At 42.6% G+C, this 22,962-nt stretch overlaps 1 protein-coding gene across 2 annotated transcripts in view; it reads right to left on the reverse strand.

Moving 5' to 3' along the window:
* Window positions 1-3,939: 3,939 nt before the first annotated feature.
* ARNTL2 (aryl hydrocarbon receptor nuclear translocator like 2) overlaps window positions 3,940-22,962 on the reverse strand; it is an 86,335-nt gene continuing 67,312 nt past the window's right edge. Inside the window, exons 7-16 of one of the 2 annotated variants that reach the window (XM_044281446.1) lie at window positions 22,252-22,369; window positions 21,357-21,500; window positions 13,374-13,614; window positions 12,483-12,589; window positions 8,441-8,591; window positions 8,157-8,215; window positions 7,967-8,075; window positions 6,698-6,785; window positions 4,893-4,992; window positions 3,940-4,293 (exon numbers count right to left, since the gene is read on the reverse strand). In XM_044281446.1, the coding sequence (XP_044137381.1) occupies window positions 4,178-4,293; window positions 4,893-4,992; window positions 6,698-6,785; window positions 7,967-8,075; window positions 8,157-8,215; window positions 8,441-8,591; window positions 12,483-12,589; window positions 13,374-13,614; window positions 21,357-21,500; window positions 22,252-22,369 (1,233 nt within the window). In that variant the 3' untranslated portion in view covers window positions 3,940-4,177. Of the gene's footprint in view, window positions 4,294-4,892; window positions 4,999-6,697; window positions 6,786-7,966; window positions 8,076-8,156; window positions 8,216-8,440; window positions 8,592-12,482; window positions 12,590-13,373; window positions 13,615-21,356; window positions 21,501-22,251; window positions 22,370-22,962 lie in introns of both variants that reach the window. The other variant, XM_044281445.1, reaches the window with a different exon arrangement.

Raw genomic sequence — 22,962 nt, forward strand, 5'->3', positions numbered from 1 at the left:
CCTTTTCCATGTCAGTGTTACCAAATGTTTTACCATTTAGTATGTACGGGTGACTTGCATTATTCCTTCCCATGTGCATAACTTTACATTTGTCAGTGTTAAACCTCATCTGCCACTTCTCTGCCCAAGCCTCCAATCTATCCAGATCCCTCTGTAGTAGTATACTGTCCTCTTCCCTGTTAATTACTTTACACCGTTTAGTGTCATCTGCAAAAATTGATACTTTACTATGCAAGCCTTCTACAAGATCATTAATAAATATATTGAAGAGAATAGGGCCCAATATGTGTGCTTCTTGTTTCCATCTCAATCCCTTCCCCCAAATCAGGCTCTTAATAATATGCAAATATAACCCATGGTGCGACAAGATCATTGATGTTGCACCCAGAGACGCCACTTATTCTCTTCCAGGCCGTGCCCCCACCACTTTGACTGATGTGGCCAAACAGTGAAGATGTACTTAAGCCCGGCCTTGAAGTCTCATGGCAAAGCTTTTGGCACATGTGCAGCACGGGGCTGGAGATCGCCATCCATCTTCTCTGACTAAAAACCTGTCAGTCAAAGCAGTGAGGGCATGGCCTGGAAGAGTATTAGCTGTGCCTCTGGGTGCATCTGCAACACCCTTGTTGCACTAGGGGGGCAAATCTGCATATTATTAAAAGGCTGATTTCTCCGTATTGGGGGAAGTAACTGAGATGGGAGCAAGAGCATTAGAATGTGCTGACAAGCGCACATCTACTACGTGAGATGGATTTATATAAAAGGTATGTGGTGACGGATTCCCATCTACTCTCATAATTATCAACATCTGCCATTGAAAAGCTAGAAAAGCTGGATAAGCTCTTAGGATACCTGCACCTGAGTGCAAATTTCAAAGCAGAAGACCTGCGCCGATTTCTGTGCGCACCAATAAACGGCATGTGTTACTTTTGGCTTTTGGTGTGGATTCGATAAAGTTTTTGAATAGATCTCGGTCTTCTGTTCAAACTGATGAAATTCTCACCAAAATCACACAATTGACATGCTGTGGATTTCTAAATCCGCACTGCAGGTTACCGTCTGTGCCAAAATAACCAAAGAGGGACATTCATCAATAAAGGCGCGTTTTGCGCCAGAAAAATACTAACATTACAAATCATGTAATCTGCAACGTGTGCCGGTGACCTTAGGGAGAAGACGCAACTAAGAAATGGCTGAACAGCACTGATCCGTTTCTAGGAACGATGGGTGACCAGTAAGCCCTGCCATGCTAGGCCACTTCTATTCAGCTACTTATTACTTTTATCGATTCCCAAATACAATGTACCAGTTTTGGAGAAAGCCAGATGTTAACTACTATGGTATTTTTTGCCTCAGGCTGCAGGAGAGCTATGTGCTCCCCTCAATGCTTTGTGGGAAGGGGGGCCCCCAAGCTGAACTCTTGCATCAGGGCCCATGAGCCTTTAGTTACACTGTCATCCGAATGGAAAAGCTGCCAGTTAATTGGTTAGCTCTGCCACAATGCACCACCCTACTCATATATCCAATGCATAATCAGACAGAGTGGCCATTCAGGAGCCTAAGGCCCCTTTCAGAAGAGCGAGTGTCAGCGACACAGCTGGCCTGACCTTCCAGCACTGCCGGGGTCACAAACAAGCGAGACACTCACTCTTCTGAAAGGGGCCTAGGAAAGCTGGGGATCCACTTTTACTATTTAGGAATTCTGTTTTGCTCTGGATTTGTAGAATAATTTGGAGTGCATCTTGCACATATTTGGCGCTGTGCACTTTCCACAGGCACAATGACTTGTTCTGTAGTCTAGGACACCCGCTGAGCTCCTCAGAAGACAAGGACGTTCTGTTCACAGACTTCTCCTCGCCAATCACCTGGAGCACAATACAGAAAACAGGAAGATTTGCAGCACTGATAATTATAAGGAGCGTGCTCCGGGCTGAAGCCCAGTATACAGACACATAGCGCCATCTGCTGACAGACGCTAACATGTTATCTGGCAGGTTCAAAAGTAGAGATTAATAGCAGGGGAGGGGTCCACTTCCTTCAACATTCTTTATAAGCAGATACGACCCTCCCCCCCCTAATAAATACATGCAATGGGAAATGATAAAGTAGCCCGATAGCACTGCAGATGCTTGGAGGAGTCAAGTGGACACTAGGTTGATCCTTTCATTTTCTAAAGGAGCTCTGGAAATGAAAGGTGGAATCTGGTTGCTATGGGCAACTAAGCCAGTTTTGATAAATCTGATGTTTTTGAGTCCTAGGTATGCACTGTCACCAATGTGTTCAAACTATATGAGAATAACTGCTGTGGACATGTCTGCCCTCTAGGCTTGCGTCGAACGGGAAGGAAGTAGGCTCTTCCATAACACGTTATCACACAGGTCGAATAGATACACCTCACGCTGTAGAACTGAGTGTACAACATATGTGCTTATGGTATATGGATATATACATGTGAAAGTATGTGTGCAAGAATGGGTATATGCGTGTCTGTATGTACGCGAGTACACGCATGTGTCCATAGAAAGTTGCCATGTTATCTCTGGAGCCAAAAATGGCTGTACCATAGATAATCCCTCTGACCACAGATGCACAAAGGCAGACTTAGCATTTCTGGGCCCCCAAGCAAAGGCACTTTTTGTATAGGAAAATAATACCGGTAACATCTTGCCATTACCTCACAAATACGGTTTTACCAGCATCATATTCTGTATTTTTAATACAGGATATCAAAGCTGATAAAACTGTGTCTGTGAGGTAATAACACGATATATTACTAATAACCATATATAATGCTGATAAAACAGCGTCTGTGAGGTAAGAACACGATATATTACTAATAACCGTATATAATGCTGATAAAACAGCATCTGTGAGGTAATAACATAATATATTACTAATAACCGTATATAATGCTGATAAAACAGCATCTGTGAGGTAATAACACAATATATTACTAATAACCGTTATATAATGCTGATAAAACAGCATCTGTGAGGTAATAACACAATATATTACTAATAACCATTATATAATGCTGATAAAACAGCATCTGTGAGGTAATAACACAATATATTACTAATAACCGTTATATAATGCTGATAAATCAGCATCTGTGAGGTAATAACACGATATATTACTAATAACCATATATAATGCTGATAAAACAGCGTCTGTGAGGTAATAACACAATATATTACTAATAACCGTTATATAATGCTGATAAAACAGCGTCTGTGAGGTAATAACATATTACTAATAACCGTATATAATGCTGATAAAACAGTGTCTGTGAGGTAATAACACGATATATTACTAATAACAGTATATAATGCTGATAAGAGGGTGTCTGTGAGCTAATAATGTGATATTAATAATAGTCTAATATATTACATTATTACCTCACAGCCACCATTTTTCCAGCATTACATCACGTATTCTCAGTAACTTATTGTGTTATTACCTCACAGAGACCACGTGATGTCATAGCTCTAGCTTCTCTGGCAGCTAGACACAGTACTGCATCATTCTGCCGAGACTCCATACTGTGCTTCTTGTTTGTGGGAAGCAGTCTCCGTCCACGGGCTTTAATCACATAACCCTCAGCACCCAATCACGTTTTGACTGTGGCGGATGCAGAGGCCTGGGGGCGATCGACAGACAACAGTTAAACACTGTCAGCCAAGTGACGTTATGCTACGCCAGTGCAGCGGCCCAGGCTGACAGTTAAAGAGATTGCCACCATAAATGGCCATTCTTGTCTAGCCGTTTCCAACTGTATCTGTGTCCTTAGGCGGCACATACAGTTGAAAGCTGTGGCGATACCTGACCCGCCTTTCAAGGGCATGGTACTTGATGGGGGAACACACATATTGCATGGTGATAAAGACTGCCACTGCAGGCACATACACCCTCCCCCATGTGGTCACACATAATCCCATGTTTTACACAAGTTAGGATTTCTTTATTAACAAGTATGAAAATCTTTGGTCTGCTCTTGCTCACTTTCTCCTCCACAATGCCGTGCTGCCAGGAGTCGGGTAAGAAATGCTTCAATGTGCAGGTAGCAAAAAAAACAAAAAAAGAATACAAAAATACAAAAAACATCGGAATTGCTGCAAGCCCTGTGGTTACAGTGCATGCAGTTGTGCGTCTCTCTGCCGGCTGTGGCCGCCCCAGGCTACATCGTCCAGTGTATGTCATGTAAATCTCCAGCTTGTCCCAAACCAGCATCAGCTTCTAGAAAGTTCATGAGGGTGGCTTCATCATTCCCAAAATCAAACGGTAAGCTGCCATCTATGGGGGCAAAACACAGTTACCATTAAGATTCAGCCCTCAAGTCCGTTGTTGTAAAAAAAAAATTCTAGACTCTTAATAGCAAAATAGGGGTCTTGACTAGGGCTTGAGCGAATCGACCTTCAGATCATAGATCCGAAGTTGATTCGTTCACGTACTTTGATTTTAATGCTGTTTCCGTACAGCATTAAAATGTATTGGCTCCGTGGAGCTTAAGTCCGTATCGGCCGAAGTCGCGCGAGTATTTACTGAATTCCTACTGTATTTATATCTGCGTATTTAGCAATCCGAAGTGGGCTTTGGTACTGGCTGGCATCTCGGTACCCACTTCAGATTGCTATTTTAAATTGCTCTTTAAATATACAGATATGACTACAGTAGTAATTCACCGAAGTCTTGCACAACTTCGGACAATATGATCTTTGGCTCCACAGAGCCAATACATTTTAATACATTAAAATCAAAGTATGTGAACGGATCAACTTTGGATCTATGATCCGAAGGTCGATTCGCAGCAGCCTAGTCTTGAGCATATGGAGGTTGGGTGGGGGGAGGTGGGGTGTAGTTTGTTCAGTGGTACAAAACGGTTCATGTCTTACTTAGCAAGTCTGGAATTAGGAATGAAGGCATGATGTTGTTCTGAGAAGACGCGTCTAATTTCTCAATTTCTGAGGGAGACAACCGAACCAAGTCATCCTTCTGTGCCTGGGGAAAGTGAAACCAGATGTAAATATACAGAATACACAGAAATTATACCATATGATGACATTATATATAGTCTGATTTCCATATAAGCTGCTGCTGGGGACCTTATTTCTTCAAGCAGTCACAAGTCATACTACTTGCCATGGCAGCCATGATACCAGTAGTATAGCATGTGACCACTGAGGACACTGATTACAAGTGGCCAACACGAGGTCGCTGCAGCCTACAAAGACCAGGGGGACCAACAGAGGTTTTATTTGTTTGTTAACTCACAAGTCATGGCCACCAGGGGTCTCACTTCCACCTAAATTGCTATCCACTGCCTGTTGTCAGACAAGGGCCGCCCCAGAGACTCAGGTGGCAGAAAGGAAATGGGGGGGGGGGGGAGTCACAGCTAGCGGAGATCCTGAGCCTGATAAAAGAACTGCTTCTGGACATCACAGGAGCCTCCTGCCTTTCTGTAAGGGCTCGTCCGTTGCCGCATTGCGGACTGCATTTGCGGATCCGCAAAACACGGGCACTGCCCCGTGTGCATTCTGCATTCACTTCAATGGATCCACAAATCCGGAGATGCGGAACGGAATCACGGAACGGAACACTACGGAGTGCTTCCGTGGGGTTCTGTTCCCTACTTGCTCTATCTTTTTGCGAAATCCAGGTCTGGATTCATCCCGGCAGCTGTATAGAGGTTACCCATGCATTGGGAACCGCAAATTGCGGTCCCCAATGCACGGAACAGCCCACCTACGGCCATGTGAATGATCCCTAAGGGCTCATGCACACGAACATATTTTCTTTCCGTGTCAGTCCCGGTTTTTTTGCGGACCGTATGCAGAACTATTCACTTCAATGGGTCTGCAAAAAAACGGAAGTTACTCTGTGTGCATTTCGTTTCCGTATATCTGTTCCGCAAAAAAAATAGAACCTATCCTATTTTTGTCCGCATTACGGACAAGGATAACTATTCTATGAAGGAATAATATGGCTGAAAAAACAAAAACATTAGGAAAGACCAAGCATACCTGCTCCTTCACAGTTATGATTGTACAAAGAAGCACAGCCATTATAGAAACCTTTGTTGAAAATTCATGTATGCGTTACAGGTTTTTTTTGAGACTTTAAGACTGATGACCTATCCTCAGGATACGTCACCAGTATGTGATTGGGGGGGTCCGACACCTAGAACCTCCCCCAATCAGCTATTCGAGAAGGCAGCAGCGCTTGTAATAGTGACGCGGCCTTCTCACATCTTTTACTAGGCCAGTGAAGACAATTAAATCGCAGCTCAGCCCTGAGCGCAATACCAAGCACAGCCGCTATTCAATGTACGGCGCTATGCTTGGCGAGCACGGACAAGGCTGCAAGTGCCTTCTGAAACAGCTGATCGGCGGGGGTCCCGGGTGTCGGACACCCACCGATCAGATAGTGATGACCTAACCAGAGGACATGTTATCAGCATTAAAGTCTTGGAAAACTCATTTAATGACCTAGCCCTTGTTCCCATTTACCTTTCACACCATGACTCTGCCCCTATCACATGCAGTACTCACTGATATCACCGCATGTGGCCCAGTAATTTTCCCCTCCCCCACCCACAACAACAGCTCACACTTCTTTTGAAATCCTCTATGCTGCTGTATTCTGACTAGTTGAGGAAGAGGGGGCAATAAATATTACTGTGCAAAAAGTAAAACCGCACCTCACAGGGTTGTGGGTCCAAGGCTGGAGAAGACTTCTTTAGGTGGTCACTGGGGCTTATATTACCATTGAACGATGGAGAGTGCAACCTGCAGATGATAACAGATGATGAGAATACTTCTTTATTTCCCTGTCTTTACCACAATGGTGCTAACCACAGAGGTAATTAACCATAGAGACTTTGCATCTCGTCATTAGGCCTCATGCACACGACCATATGTATTTTGAGGTCCGCAAAAAATACGGATGACGTCCGTGTGCATTCTGTATTTTGCAGAACGGAACATCTGGTCCCTAATAGAATAGTACTATCCTTGTCCGTAATGCGGACAATAATAGGACATGTTCTATTTTTTTGCGGAACGAAAATCCCGACATATGGAAACGGAATGCACACGGAGTAACTTCAGTTTTTTTGCTGACCCATTGAAATGAATGGTTCCACATACGGTCCGCAAAAAAACGGAACAGACGTGGAAATAAAATAAGTTTGTGTGCACGAGCCCTTAGCCAGATGAAAAGACAATGGACAGAATTGCTTTTTAAATGAGGGACTCCTGCAATACCACAGTTTCACTCTATCGCAGTGATGGCTGACCTCCGGGACTCCAGCTGTGGTGAAACTACAACTCCCAGCATGCTCCATTCAATTCTATGGAGTTCTGAAAACACCTAAACAAGTGTGCATTTTGGGAGTTGTAGTTTTACGACAGCTGGAGTGCCGGAAGTTAGCCATCACGGCTCTAGGGAGAGTGAGATGTTAAAGGGACTGTTCCCTTTAGAAACCAGCAAAGGACCCCTCCACCACCAAAGTGCCCTTCATCTACTCCCCAAAAAGTCCAGCTACAAAAAGTGTTTTTCTCTCTATAGCAGGCATGCTCAACCTGCGGTCCTCCAGCTGTTGCAAAACTACAACACCCAGCATGCCCGAACAGCCTACAGCTATCAGCCTATAGTACGGCATTGTGGGAGTTGTAGTTTTACAACAGCTGGAGGGCCGCAGGTTGAGCATGCCTGCTCTAGAGGATCCGACACATCCATGTATGAGCTGTACAATACTTAATTTCTCCTCTGGAGACGATGCAGGAGAATTTAACTCTTACTGTTAGTTCTGCCCACAGATTACAATTGATCACTGGAGGTCCCAGTGGTAGGAAACCCCGAGATCATATCATTGTCAGGGGATCAGGGCGAGATCAACCAAAGTGGACATCCCCTTTAAGGTTATCTGAAGGTGTTCACCTGCAGATGGAATGGAAATATACCCCACCTTTGCAGTTCTAGAATTTGCTTTGCAATCTCCCTGCCGATGTTTGCTGCTCCAAGCAGAGTTCCACTGGACATCCCGGGCACACTGAGGAAAGAACGCTTGGAACTATCTACAGGGGACAAAAAAAGACCTTACTAAGATGAAGCTGCCTCATCTAGTACGTGAAGAGAACATTCGTGTTGTCACTTACCCCCTGAGGAATTGGAGCTACCTGGGAGGGATGCCGTCTCCAGCGATGAACCATGACCTCTGTAGCAGAGAGGAATATACACGTGTAATGATATTAATACATAAGCAGCACAATGGAAGAAACTCTAGTACAACTCCACCTATCATGTCACTTTACATAGATGACCCTGGTAGGAGACCATCCTGAGCAGCTGGAAAACTGTAGAATGTTAAAGTGTATATATAATTTCTTATTATGGCTTTGATTAGCTCCCATAATGCCTGACTAGTAAACAAAGCACTTACGACACAACGGTGTTGATGGATACAATGTATTCAAGCTCTTTGGTCCATGGATTGATGAAGCTGAACCATTGGCTTTGTAAAATGATGAAGGACCCATGTTTGGCCTTGAATTTGTAAGGATTTGTCAGGATCTTCTCCTTGCTTTGTAAAACTAGTGATAAAAAAAAAGTAATGACAGATGAGCATGGGAGGAGATGGGCGTGAGATATGGGAGGGATGTGGGATATAGGGAAGGGTCGGGAAGGGTTACTGAATAGCAGACTAGAATGAATACAATGTATTGAAACAAACAGCGTACAGGATCATACTATGCAACATATGCACTCACTAGTTCAAAGCAGATCTTTGCCATGGTGACTTGTCATGAACGAACATGATTAACTGTTTCAAGGAACTTTAATTTATTAAAAAGTGGAGAATCCCTTTAAGCCATTTCAACATAATTTAATTATTAGCATGCGCATTTTTTTACTATAATTACCACTTTCTAAATTGCCGGGGTTCCAAAAATAAATAAATAAATAAATAAATATATACAGTTGAAACCAGAGGTTTACATACACTATATAAAAAGCCACATATGCATGTTTTTCTCAATATCTGACATGAAATCTAAACCTTTCCTGTTTTTGGTCAAGTAGGATTACCTTACTTATTATTATTATTTGCCAAATGCCAGAATAATTAGAGAGAGAGAGAGAGAGAATATGTTTTAAGGCATTTTTATTACTTTCTGCAATGTCAAAAGTTTACATACACTAAGATTACTATGCCTTTAAACTGCCCATATGATGATGTCATGTGTTGGAAGCTTCTGTTTGTTGGCAACATCTGAGTTAATTAGAGACACACTGTGGATGTATTTAAACGCACACCTGAAGCACACTGCTTCTTTGTGTAGCATCATGGGAAAGTCTAAAGAAATAAGCCAAGATATCAGGAAGAGAATTGTGGACTTGCACAAGTCTGGCTCAACTTTGGCTGCAATTTCAAGATACCTGAAGGTGCCTTGTTCATCTGTACAAACATTATATGCAAGTACAAACTAGATGGGAATGTCCAGCCATCATACCGCTCAACAAGGAGACAGATTCTGTGTCCCAGAGATGAACGTGCTTTGGTCCGATGTGCATATCAACCCAAGAACAAAAGGAAAAGACCTTGTGAAGATGATGGTGGAAGCTGGTAAGATTGTGTCAATATCCACAGTGAAATGAGTACTGTATCATCAAGGGCTGAAAGGCCACTCTGCCAGGAAGAAGCCATTACTCCATAAAAAAGCCAGATTAATGTTTGCAAATGCACACAGGAAGAAAGACCAACATTTTTGGAGACACGTCCCGTGGTCTGACGAAACTAAAATTGAACTTTTTGGCCATAATGACCATTGTTACATTTGGAGGAAAAAGGAAGAAGCTTGGAAGCTTAAGAACACCATCCCAACTGCGAAACAGGGGGGGTGGCAAGCATCATGTTGTGGGGTTGTTTTACTGCAGGAGGGACTGATGCACTTCACTAAATAGATGGCATCATGAGAAAAGAAGATTATGTGGAAATACTGAAGAAACAGTCAGGAAGTTAAAGCATGGGCAGAAATGGGTCTTCCAAATGGACAATGACCCGAAGCATACTGCCAAACTGGTTACAAAGTGGCTTAAGGATAACAAAGTCAATGTTTGGAGTGGCCGTCACAAAGTGGCCTTGCCATTTTTCTCCTTAAGGACCAGATTGTTTACTCGTCACATATTGTACTTCATGACAGTGGTAAAATTAAGTAAAATAATTTAATTTTTATTTATAAAAAAATTACAAAATTTACCCAAAATTTTGAATAATTTCCACATTTCAATTTCTCTACTTTTATAATAGATAGTAATAACTCGAAAAATATTTCTTACTTTACATTCCCCATATGTCTACTTCAGGTTTGGATCAATTTACGAATGCCATTTTATTTATGGGGGACGTGAGAAGGCTTAGAAGTTTAGAAGCAAATCTTAACATTTTTCAGAAAATTTCCAAAACCCACTTTTTAAAAGGACCAGTTCAGGTCTGAAGTCACTTTGTGAGACTTACATAATAGAAATCACCCAGAAATGACCCCATTTTAGAAACTACACCCCTCAAGGTATTCAAAACCGATTTTACAAATGTTGTTAACCCTTTAGGTGTTCCACAAGAATTAATGGAAAATGGAGATGAAATTTTAGAATCACTTTTTTGGCAGATTTTCTATTTTAATCCATTATTTTTTTCCGCCAACAAAGCAAGGGTTAACAGCCAAACAAAACTCAATAATTATTCCCCTGATTCTGTCGTTTACAGAAACACCCCATATGTGGTTGTAAACTGCTGTACGGGCACACGGCAGAGCGCAGAAGGAAAGGAATGCCATATGGTTTTTGGAAGGCAGATTTCACTGAGATAATGTTAAGCTGCCATGTCACATTTGAAGACCCCCTGATGCACCCCTAGAGTAGAAACTCCCAAAAAATTACCCCATTTTGGAAACTATAGGATAAGATTGCAGTTTTGTTGGTACTTTTTGATCGCTTGGTATTACACTTTTTGTGATGTGAGGTGACAAAAAATGGCTTTAATATTTTTATAGAGCAGGTTGTTACGGATGCGGCAATACCCAATATGTCTACTTTCTTTTTTTCACTTTAGCACAATGATAGCAGTTTTGAAGCAAAACAAATATCATATTTTAGTGTCTCCATAGTCTGAGAGTGATAGCTTTTTTATTTTTTGACTGATTGTCTTAGGTAGGGTCTCATTTTATGCGGGATGAGGTGACCGATTGGTACTATTTTTAGGGGCATACGCCTTTTTGATCGCTTGATGTTGCAATTTTTGTGATGTAAAGTGAAAAAAATGGCTCTTTTACACCGTTTTTATTTAAAAAATGTTACGGTGTTCATCTGAGGGGTTAGTTCATGTGATAGTTTTATACAGCGGGTTCTTACGGACGCGGAGATACCCTATTTATTTAAATTTTACACAATAACAGCATTTTTTAAACAAAAAAATATCATGTTTTAGTGTCTCTATAGTCTGAGAGCCATATTTTTTATTTTTTGGGGGGAGATTGTCTTAGGATATAATTTTTTTGTGGGATGAGATGATGGTTTGATTGGCACTATTTTGGGTTGCATATGACTTTTTGATCGCTTGCCATTACACTTCTTGTGATGTAAGGTAACATTAATCACCAAACACATGAGCAATATGGGCTGGGAATTGCATTTCTACAGTATGGATCCGCAAAATACGGATGACATATGGATGTGTTCCGTGTGCATTCCGTATTTTTTGCGGACCCATTGACTTGAATGGGGCCTCATACCGTGATTTGCGGACAATAGGACATGCACTACTTTTTTGAGGAACAGAAATACGGAAACGGAATGTACACAAAGTACCTTCCGTTGTTTTTGCGGACCCATTGAAGTGAATGGTTCCGCATATGGTCCTCCAAAAATAAATAAATGGAACGGAAGCGGAAAGAAAATACGTTCGTGTACATAAGCCCTAATTGACCAAAAACAGGAAAGGTTTATTCTGATTTCATGTCAAATATTGTGCATATGTCTTTTTACATAGTGTATGCAATCTTCTGGTTTCAACTGTACATATTTTTTTTTTTTTTAACTGAAGGAAATCAACTAAACATGTTGAAAGAAAACTACAGATGCATTGTATATGATGCATATAAAGTGGTAATGTACAAGTGAAAGTTTTAACACACCGAAATGTATAGTGCATCTGTAAGAGATAGTTGTTTCAAGGATTGAAATGCGTTGGGTATATATCAGATCGTTTCAACCCATTGAAACACATGCTAAGGATTTATTTGTCAGGCATAAACTGTGTTGGTACAACTGGAACACAAACCAATACTTCTAAAGACTGGAATAATTACATTTTATTGGTATGAAAATTAAAACAACGCAGAATAAGCAGAAAGGTCAATCTACAGCAAATGAGACCCAATTGTTAAAAGGAATGAAATGCGTTCGAAAAATTATAAAACATTAACCTGTTTTATGTTGTTCTGTAAGATGGCTGTGGTCATCTGGATGGAAGTATTCATAGCAGGAAGTGCCGAGAAGCTCCTGTGGAAGATAACCTAAAATGGCTGTAGCTCTGAAAGAAGAGAATATTTTTATTTTGATGCATAAATAAACTGCAAAATTCAATACTTATAATCCTGGAATATTTCTTTAGAATAAAAAAAATAAATTATAAAAAATTCTAACTTTAATTAAATTACCATAGTTCAACCCAGACCATAACAGGAAGAGTATTAAAGGGGTTGTCTCACTTCAGCAAGTGGCATTTATCATGTAGAGGAAGTTAATACAAGGCACTTACTAATACATTGATATTATCTTTTCCATAGTTACGACCACCCTGCAATCCATCAGTAGTGGTCGTGCTTGCACATTAAAGGAAAAAGTGATAGACTCTTTGGTGGCCGGGAGTGTTGGAGCTCACATAGGCTGGTGCTTTTTCCTATAGCGTGCAGGCACGACCATCCCTGCTGGATTGCAGCGTGGTTGTAACCATGGAAATAAGCAGTGTATAATGTGATGGAAAAATGAATCCAGCCAGCAAAGGAAGCAATATGGATAATAACAATACATTAGTAATTTGCTTGTATTAACTTTCTCTACATAATAAATGCTATTTTCTGAAAAGAGACAACCCCTTTAAGGAATTACCTATGGCAGTAGTTATGCTGAACAGCAGAGAAAACAAATTCTTGCAGCCAATTACGTTTTTTAAATATTGGTCATTAGGAAAACCTCACAGTTCAAATATATTTTAATCACTATTTAAATTTTGTCACAGCACCGGATTTCCCTGTAACTTCAGATTTATCCTTTGGAGACATGTGGGAGGAGCTTCGGCCTCTGAATGTCCTTACCGTTGATCTACATAAACGAATTTACCATCCATGGTATAACGGGTGACAAACTCTGTGGGTTTCACTTTAATTTCTCCAGTGCTCTCTGGCACAATGTACGGATGTAACCGACCAACGGCTACAAGGCAGCAGATGTTGTATGAATCTTTGTCCACCTCACAATCATCTTTATTGCCTACTTCGCTGGAACGGCAGGTCCTCAAATACCCCGTGCAGTGGATAGTGCAATATCGTCGGTGCTCTGTGAGAACGACAGATGTATGTGAGAATATACACATCCTTTATAATGCAGATGTTATCGAATCAGGGCACTTTATGGGTAGAAAGTGGTAATAAAGGACTGTACATAGTTGGTACGAGAGACACTTGGTCGTAGACATCAATAGTGCAATGAATGTAAATACCTAGTATGAGAAGTGCTCTGGTGGAGTACAGTACAGTGGCAAAAATATAAACAGCTGGTACAGGAGGGGCCCCCAGAGGCCGATAGTGGTAGTGTATTGAATGCAAACAGTTCTGTAGAAAGTCCTCCGGTGTCGCTAGACTGTGGTAGTGCAAGGAATGTAAACAACTGGGTGTTGGACGACCTCTGGTGGTAGACAGTAATAGACCAGCGGTGGCAAACCTATGGCATGGGTGCCAGAGGCGGCACTCAATGCCCTCTCTGTGGGCACCCACACCCTGGAAAAAGTCGATAGTATACCAATATGACTTAGGCTTTTCCTGCCATTCATCAGCGCAGGCCGCACTATGAACAGCACAGACAGCGCACTGAATGTGGGCAGGATATTATAGCCATTTGATAAAGTGCATGGAAGAGATACTATATTGGTATTAAGGTTAAACAGCCGTGTTGGCACTTTACGATAAATAAGTGGGTTTTGGGTTGCAGTTTGGGCACTCTTTCTGTAAAAGGTTTACCATCACTGATGTAAACTGTAGAGAATGTAAATGATGTAGAAGGCCCTCTGGTGGTAGACTGTAGTAGTGTACAGAATGTAAATGATGTAGGAGGCCCTCTGGTGGTAGACTGTAGTAGTGTACAGAATGTAAATGATGTAGGAGGCCCTCTGGTGGTAGACTGTAGTAGTGTACAGAATGTAAATGATGTAGGAGGCCCTCTGGTGGTAGACTGTAGTAGTGTACAGAATGTAAATGATGTAGGAGGCCCTCTGGTGGTAGACTGTAGTAGTGTACAGAATGTAAATGATGTAGGAGGCCCTCTGGTGGTAGACTGTAGTAGTGTACAGAATGTAAATGATGTAGGAGGCCCTCTGGTGGTAGACTGTAGTAGTGTACAGAATGTAAATGATGTAGGAGGCCCTCTGGTGGTAGACTGTAGTAGTGTACAGAATGTAAATTATGTAGGGGGCCCTGTGGTGGTAGACTGTAGTAGTGTACAGAATGTAAATGATGTAGGGGGCCCTGTGGTGGTGTACAGTAGTAGAATAATAAATGCAAACAGCTGGTCTAGGAGAGCTTCTGGTGGTACACTGTAATACAGTGTAGGGTAGAGCATGTAAATGATGTAGGAGGCCCTCTGGTGGTAGACTGTAGTAGTGTACAGAATGTAAATTATGTAGGGGGCCCTGTGGTGGTAGACTGTAGTAGTGTACAGAATGTAAATGATGTAGGGGGCCCTGTGGTGGTGTACAGTAGTAGAATAATGAATGCAAACAGCTGGTCTAGGAGAGCTTCTGGTGGTACACTGTAATACAGTGTAGGGTAGAGCATGTAAATGATGTAGGAGGCCCTCTGGTGGTAGACTGTAGTAGTGTACAGAATGTAAATGATGTAGGAGGCCCTCTGGTGGTGTACAGTAGTAGAATAATGAATGCAAACAGTTGGTGTATGAGAGCCTCTGGTGGTATAAACATAGAAGATAAAAAAGAAAAAGAAAAAGAAAAAAAACACAAGGTCCATTATTTTCGATTTCAGGATAGATGTGTGTATCCCAGGTTTAAATTCACTCACTGTACATTTTTCCACTACACCTGCTAGAAGTTTGTCCCAAGCATGCATCCACTAAGTTTTAAGTAAAATAATATTTCTGAACTAGTTTCTAATCTCACCTCCTATCCCCCCAACAAATACATTTCAGATTGTGCCTCTTGTTCCTGGGTTCATAATGGGCCTATTACACTTGACAATAATCGTGAAGATAATCGAGCAATAATATGATAATTGGAATCTTTTAGCAGGTTTAAAAGTCCTAGTTTTTCGGTAATCGCGATCTGCTGCCGGAAAACAATGACTCAGTATGGGGACAAGTCATAGCATTAGTGATCGCTCCTCCCTATACTAGGGAGAAGATCTCTACATGTAATAGCAACGGTCTCCTCCACTAGAGAGCAGGCGATTGCCAGGAAGGAATACTGCTTCATCTGCCGATGTAATAGGACCTTACCTTTCCCCCTGAACCTTATTAACATATTGTCACGGTCCCTGACTGACTGATGTCAGGAGATCAAGAAGACTGGCTGAGCGTGGAGAAATCTAACAGCCTCCTTGATTTCTCTTTATTCAGTATCGACAGGGTTGATGACCACTTCCCTTTTCTCAGCTGTTGCTCAGTGGTCATCACTTCTATGCTTTATAGTCTGACCCCTCCCTTCTGACTATGCGGTAGATAGCTTAATTTGGGTTTGGCTGTGCTGGTGTGAGGTAGTCTCTGGTGTTCCTTCTCATCCCTCTCTTCAAAAGTTAAGTGTCGCGTTTGTTTGTGTTTTGTATTATTCCCTGTTTGTATCTGGGCCTGAGACAGAGACTTCCATTCGTCCATTTGGGGAGGAATGGGTTGTTTCTGGTCCTAACCTTTTTCCAGGGCCTTATAGGGAAATTGGGGCCTAGGTATACTGCATTTGAATATTCCTACCTTCAGGGTCTATTAATATTGATAGGTAGTCAGGGCCCGGATCAGGGTTGTTTAGGAGGCGACCTGTTTCTTCCAAAGTTTCCAGGCCCAGTTACTGTTCCCCTTCCCTCCTGTGTTCAGTGTGGTTGTTTCCCCCCACACTGATCGTGACACATATAAAGGGAGTGGGTCGCCCAATTTTTTTTTTCTCTCAGCTAAAACCAGATAGTAAAACTTTTTTCCCAAATTTTATTTTAATTTTCTGATTACAGATTTTTAAAATTCTGTTTCCTGAACATGATTATGAGAGTGGAATGCCTAGTGACCCATGCAAAAACTGCAGCATTTTTTTATTTTTTTTTTAAAGGGGATCTGCCAGCAGATTGTGCCTATGACACCGGATGACCTGTTTGTAGCTGTGCTCAGCAGCTGAAGGTGTCGGTTCCATGTTCATATGTGCCGGTGTAGCTGACAAAAATGATGTTTTTATGCATGCAAATGAGCCTCTAGGAGCAATGGGAGCGTTGCCATTACACCTAAAGGCTTTACTCTGCTGCGTCCTCTGCACAATGACTGACAGAGCCAGGCAGTAAAAACATCATCACACCTGGCTCTGTCAAAGTGCAGGGAGCACGGAGGGGACGCAGTTAGAGAAAGCAGAGCCTCTATGTGTAATGGCAATGCCCCCATTGCTCCCAGAGGCTCATTTGCATATATTAAAACATCATTTTTCTCCGCAATGTGGGCACATATGAACATGGCACCAACACAGATGTCTTCAGCCAGGGCTGGCTCCATGTTTATGTAGGCCCTTGGGCGATAAATCTCAGTGGGCCCCCTTGTGCCATTTGTTTTCATTTACATGTCCCCCTCTGGCTCCCACACTGTATAATGACCCCCAGTGGCCCATAACACAGTATAATGACCCCCCCAATTCCCGCGCACACACAGTATAATGACCCCCAGTGGCTCTTCACACAGCATAATGACCCCCCCCAATACCCCCACTCACAGTATAATGACTGACAGTGGCCCCCCACACATTATACTGTGTAATGGGCCCTCACAACCCCCCAGTGGCCCCCTCACATACCTATCACTGCTGGAGCGCAGGGGAGTCGGCAGTCCTTTCATTCACTAACTGCAGCTCATCCTCCCCCCCCCCCCCCCAAAAAAAAAGGGGGCATGGGCAGGGGATACAGTTATTGCCATACTGTAACTGGATAACACCGCCATACAGTCACTGGATAAAAGGGTACAAGAGGGCACAGTACAGGGTATGGTAAGAGGGCACAATGCAGGGTGTAAGGGGGCACAGTACAGGGTGGGGGGCACAGTCACGTGACCCTGTGACGTTAGAAGGTCCTTATGGTGCATGCAGTTTACACACTAGTATAATGAGAGGCAGAGGAGTGAAACAGGTTACTGGGGCACTGCATGGACAGGAGAGGTGGATACAGCAAGTAGGTGGAAGGGGCTCCGAGGAGAGTCATACAAGGAGGAGTGGCAGGAAGTTGGTGCAAGGCAGCAATAGAAGGTAGGAGGGGTTCAACAGGAGCTCTGGATAAGTGAGGGAGGAAAGGAGACAGCAGGGGCTCCATGAGGATGAGATAAAAGAAGGACAGGATATGTGGGGCAGGTGTCAGGGAGTCTATGGAGGCTTAATGAGGCAGTAAAACAACTAAATAGCATGAAGCTGCTGGTCTACTACAGCATCCAGCAGCAGCTTGAAGAGCTCCCTGACCACCACTCCCTGTCCCACAGAGAAGAGACAGTCACAGTGCAGACGCACTCACAATCTGCATCTCCTCACACTGCTGCTTCAGCTGCTGGGGTCTCTCCTCCTCCTCAGGCAGCACATCCACCGTAGAGGTGGCATGTCTGAAGCTTGTAAGGCAACATGTCCTGCTCTGCTGGAGTGCAGAGGGAGCGTGTCTGAAGTTCCGCAGAACAGGAGCTTGTAAAGGGGACCGAAGCAGTGGCTTCCCCGATAGCTACACCCCTGGAGCTGCATTTAGAGAAGGAAAGGACTGCAGCTCCTGGCGCTCCAGCAATGAGCGCTTGCATCTGTATTGATGGAAACGCTCATAGCATGGCAGTGGGGCCCCCCAGGGCCCTGCTGAAAGATGTGCTTTAAATATAAATATTGACATGGAAAATTAAGAAACATCACCAACAATTACTCATGATTTAAACAATAGGTCATTTTCTGATGACACATTCCCTTTAACGAATTAGATCATGTTTTGCTTTTCTATTCTTTCCTAAAGGTTATACAAATGAAGTTGTTTAAGCCTCTTAGTAAGTTTTATGCTTAAACCATTCACAAGCAATTTTCTATATTTTTTTTTTTTCTTTTGTTTTCCTTTTTTTACTCCCTGCCTTCCCGAAGCCATAACTTTTGTATTTTTCCATTCACATTGCCACATGAGGGCTTGTTTTTTTCCAGGTCAAGTACTTTCTAATGGCACCAATTAATATGACATATAATGTAGTGGGAAGCTGAAAAAAAAAAATCCAAATTGAATGGAATTGTAAAAAAAAACTGCAATTCCACCAAAGTTTTATGGATTTAGTTTTTACAGTGTTCCCTATGCTGTAAAATTAACCTGTTATCTTCAATCTCTGGGTCCATAAGATTACAGGGATACCATATTTTATAGTTCTTCTTGTGTTTTAATACGTAAAAAAAAAAAAAACTTTCCTTTGCAATGCCATTTTCTGACCCCCCACAACTTTTTTATATTAAAGAGGACCTTTCACTAGAATAAAAAATCTAAACTAAGCATACAGACATGGAGAGCGGCGCCCAGGGATCTCCCTGCACTTACTATTATCCCTGGGCGCCGCTCCGTTCTCCCGGTATAGGCTCCGATATCTTCATATGTTCGGCTCAACTGGGTGGAGCCTGCCAGCATCTCCTTCTCCCAGGCTGTATCGCTGGCCAATCGCAGCGCTCAGCTCATAGCCTGAGAATTTTTTTTTTCTCTCAGGCTATGAGCTGAGCGCAGCGATTGGCCAGCGCTACAGCCCGGAGAAGGAAACGCTGGCAGGCTCCACCCAGTTGAGCCGAACATATGAAGATACCGGAGCCTATGCCGGGAGAACGGAGCGGCGCCCAGAGATAATAGTAAGTGCAGGGAGATCCCTGGGCGCCGCCCTCCATGTCTGTATACTTAGTTTAGGTTTTTTATTCTAGTGAAAGGTCCCCTTTAAGCTGTGTGATAACTTGTTTTTTGTGGGATGATCTGTAGTTATTATTAATACCATTTTGGGGTGTGTATGACTTTTTGATCACTTTTTACTCAAGTATTATTGGGAGGTGAAGAGATGAAAAAAACTCTGATGATATGGGGAAAGGGGGGTGATTTGAATTTTTATTATTTTAAAAACGTTTTTTTTATTCCCCCACACTTATTTTAGGTCACTCTAGGGGACTTTAACATGCAATCATTTGATCGCTTCTCCCATAGACTGCAATTATTTAATATTGAAGCCTATGGGAGGTTCACTATGTTCCAAAGGCAGGGCTCCATAGGAACTTTACTATAGCAGGCCTCGGAGCCTTCAGAAAGACCGAGGCTGCCATAGCAACCGAGTGGCTCCTTTGCTCTCTGGGAGCTATTCGGGCCCCAGGAGTACCACCACTCAGATGCCATGGTTGCAATTGACCACAACATTTGAGGGCTTAAAAGTCTGTGTCAGCGTTATTGCCTATCATGGACTCTGCTCCAGGTGTCTGCTACTCTTTAAAGATCCAACATCTGCTGTACTTGTACAGAGGATGTTGGGAAGAAGTTAAAGGCAATGTGTCATCAGAAAATGACCTATTGTTTCAATCACGTTTTAATGCTAAACATTTTTTTAGGATTTCTTGTAATTTTCCATGTCACTATTCCTAAAGAAATACCTAAAATCATTCAGTTATCCCACTGACTACTAGGCATAATAAATTGAGACCTTCCATTCGTTACAGGTAACTTTGAACTGCTGCTCCATTCTTGAACTGCTGCTCCTCATTTCAGAGGGCTATGCAGGATATGGGGCTCGTTCTCATGACCAATGGGGGGCTTACAGTAAGACCCCGATCAATCTAACTTGAAATAAATTTAAAGGGAACTAGTCATCAACTTCATGCTGCCTATACTAACGGCAGGTGAGTTGATTTCAGCGGTCTGTCATTTATAAATTAAAAGTAAGTGGTTGCCGAGAACCAACATCACAATCATTGCAGATTATGCCTGGAAAAGAGTCATGGCCACCTGAGAAGAGTCCTGGTTATCCATGGATTGCTGCTCTCCCGCCCACCTGCTGATGACTGACAGTCTTCTACCTAGTTGTCTGCCTTTCTCTCTAGGAGAGAACTGCCAATCATCAGCAGGTGGACGGGAAGAGCAGGAGATTATAATAACCAGGACTCTTCTCAGGTAGATTTGACTCTTTTCAGGGCCTGGGCTGCAATGATTATGATGTTGGTTCTTGGCAACCACTTGCTTTTAGCTCATAAGTGACACACCACTGAAATCAGCATTGCTGTCACTAATTTATGCTGCCCTCAGTGAGATCAGCATAAAGTTAATGACAGGTTCCCTTTAACACCCCTTAACAGAGGTAGTGTAATGAATGAACACAATTGACATTGAAGGCCCTCTGGTGGCAGACAGTGGTATTATAAAGAATGTAAACTGTTGGTATAGGGGGCCCTCTGGTGGCAGACAGTGGCAGTGTAATAAATGAATACAATTGGCAAGGAAGGCCCTCTGGTGGCAGACAGTGGTAGTGTGGGTGATGTAAACAGCTGGTGTAGGAGGCCTAGAGGACCTACACCAGCTGCTGTCTACCCCTGGAAGTCCATGATGCACGCAGTAACCATTGTTTCTTGACAGCAATAGACCTCTGATCATTGACCAGCTACAATAAAGATAGAGCAATATTTTCATAAAGTATTTTGCCCATGTGTCAGTCTTCAGTAGAGTTGCAGCATTCAAATCATGACCCATGAGGCTCAGGATGAACAATGGTGCAAGACCCATTTTTACCCTAAATATTGAGATCAAGTGAAACCTACAGTCATGTAAGGTCATCACTGCAGTGGAATCTATTATGGGCATTAAGAAGCCTCCAATCACCTTTTTTCTTTGGACCAGGTAAGAAGTCGCTGCCTTCTTTCCTTGATGGTCGGCCAACCTTCATCCGGCAGAAGAATGAGCGCCTGGAGCCCCAGTGCAGTCGAGAACGGTCAGTCTGGAAGTGATTGTGCACCTGCAATCCAGCTTTCCAAAGGGTATAAAAAGACTGTGTGATTAATATAGACGAGGGTGAAGAGATAGATGGAGGCTATGTTCTCATAGACATACAAATAATCTAATGGGATCTGCCCCTGCCTAGTTATCTATAGATGGATCCATGCTCCAATATAGGCAAGCCTAGTGGATGGTCAGGATTCTAGTAAAGCTGGGTGAAAAGACCCGTGGAGGTTGTAATAGTGACCATACTGGCTATCACCCAGCACTCCCAGATAATACTAAGGGACAGCAGAATCTAATTTTTATAATCTCTAGAAATTGTAGGGGCGGCATTAACAGCACCCAGGGAAATTGGCAGGACTGTTTAGCAGTGAGCTAAATAAATCCATAGTGCTAGTCTCTCTAGCTAACATGCTACGTGCTAATAGCCCTTAGCTGCACAGATAATTCTGTATGCAGACAGCAAGCAGAGATTTGGAAAACACATGTCTACTAAAAAGAAGAATGTTTCACTATACAATAAGTAAGGTTTACTTGCATATGTCTGGAAAACCCCTGATTCACCTGTTGTAGAGAGTGGACAATTGTAAGTTTGAGGCTAATCTGAAGTCAGCCATAATAAGCACTATTAGACCTGGTATCTTTTAGAGGACATCTGCTGCATTCATATATGGATGATGAGACGGTTCAGTTTTAACTCAATGGTTTAACATAACGGAGCGTCCGCTACAATCACAATGGAGGAAAAGACGAGCGTTACTGCAGACTTTTGACTTACTTTTGGCATCAATTAGCTTCTCCCTCGCAGAGGTGTCAGGGGAAGACAGCTGCTCTTTGACTTTGGCAACATCTTTGGGATGCAGATAGTCAAACAGACTCTGTCCTCTGAGATCAGCCTGAAATAGGAAACGGGAGTGTATTACTTCTACTCTTAACTATAACTAACTACACAGGCCAGGAGTTGTAGTTTCCCAACATCTTGAGAGATGCAGATTGCAGACCTCTGATATACTCCTCTTCAGTAATACAGCCTGCACTATACTGGTGGAGTCACTATCTACACACATCAATTATCCTGGACTGATCCTGAGTTACATCCTGTATTATTCCCCAGAGCTGCACTCAATATTCTGCTGGTGGAGTCACTGTGTACATACATTACTTATCCTGGACTGATCCTGAGTTACATCCTGTATTATGCCCCAGAGCTGCACTCACTATTCTGCTGGTGGAGTCACTGTGTACATACATTACTTATCATATACTGATCCCAAGTTACATCCGTATTATTCCCCAGAGCTGCACTGACTATTCTGCTGGGGGAGTTACTGTGTACATACATTACTTATCCTGAGAGACATCCTGTATTATACTCCAGAGCTGCACTCACTATTTTGCTGGTGGAATCACTATATACATGAATTACATTACTTATCCTGTACTAATCCAATATTACATCTTGTGTTATACTTCAGAGCTGTACTCATAT

This window comes from Bufo gargarizans, chromosome 2 (genome assembly GCF_014858855.1).
Source record: "Bufo gargarizans isolate SCDJY-AF-19 chromosome 2, ASM1485885v1, whole genome shotgun sequence".
Lineage (NCBI taxonomy): Eukaryota > Metazoa > Chordata > Amphibia > Anura > Bufonidae > Bufo > Bufo gargarizans.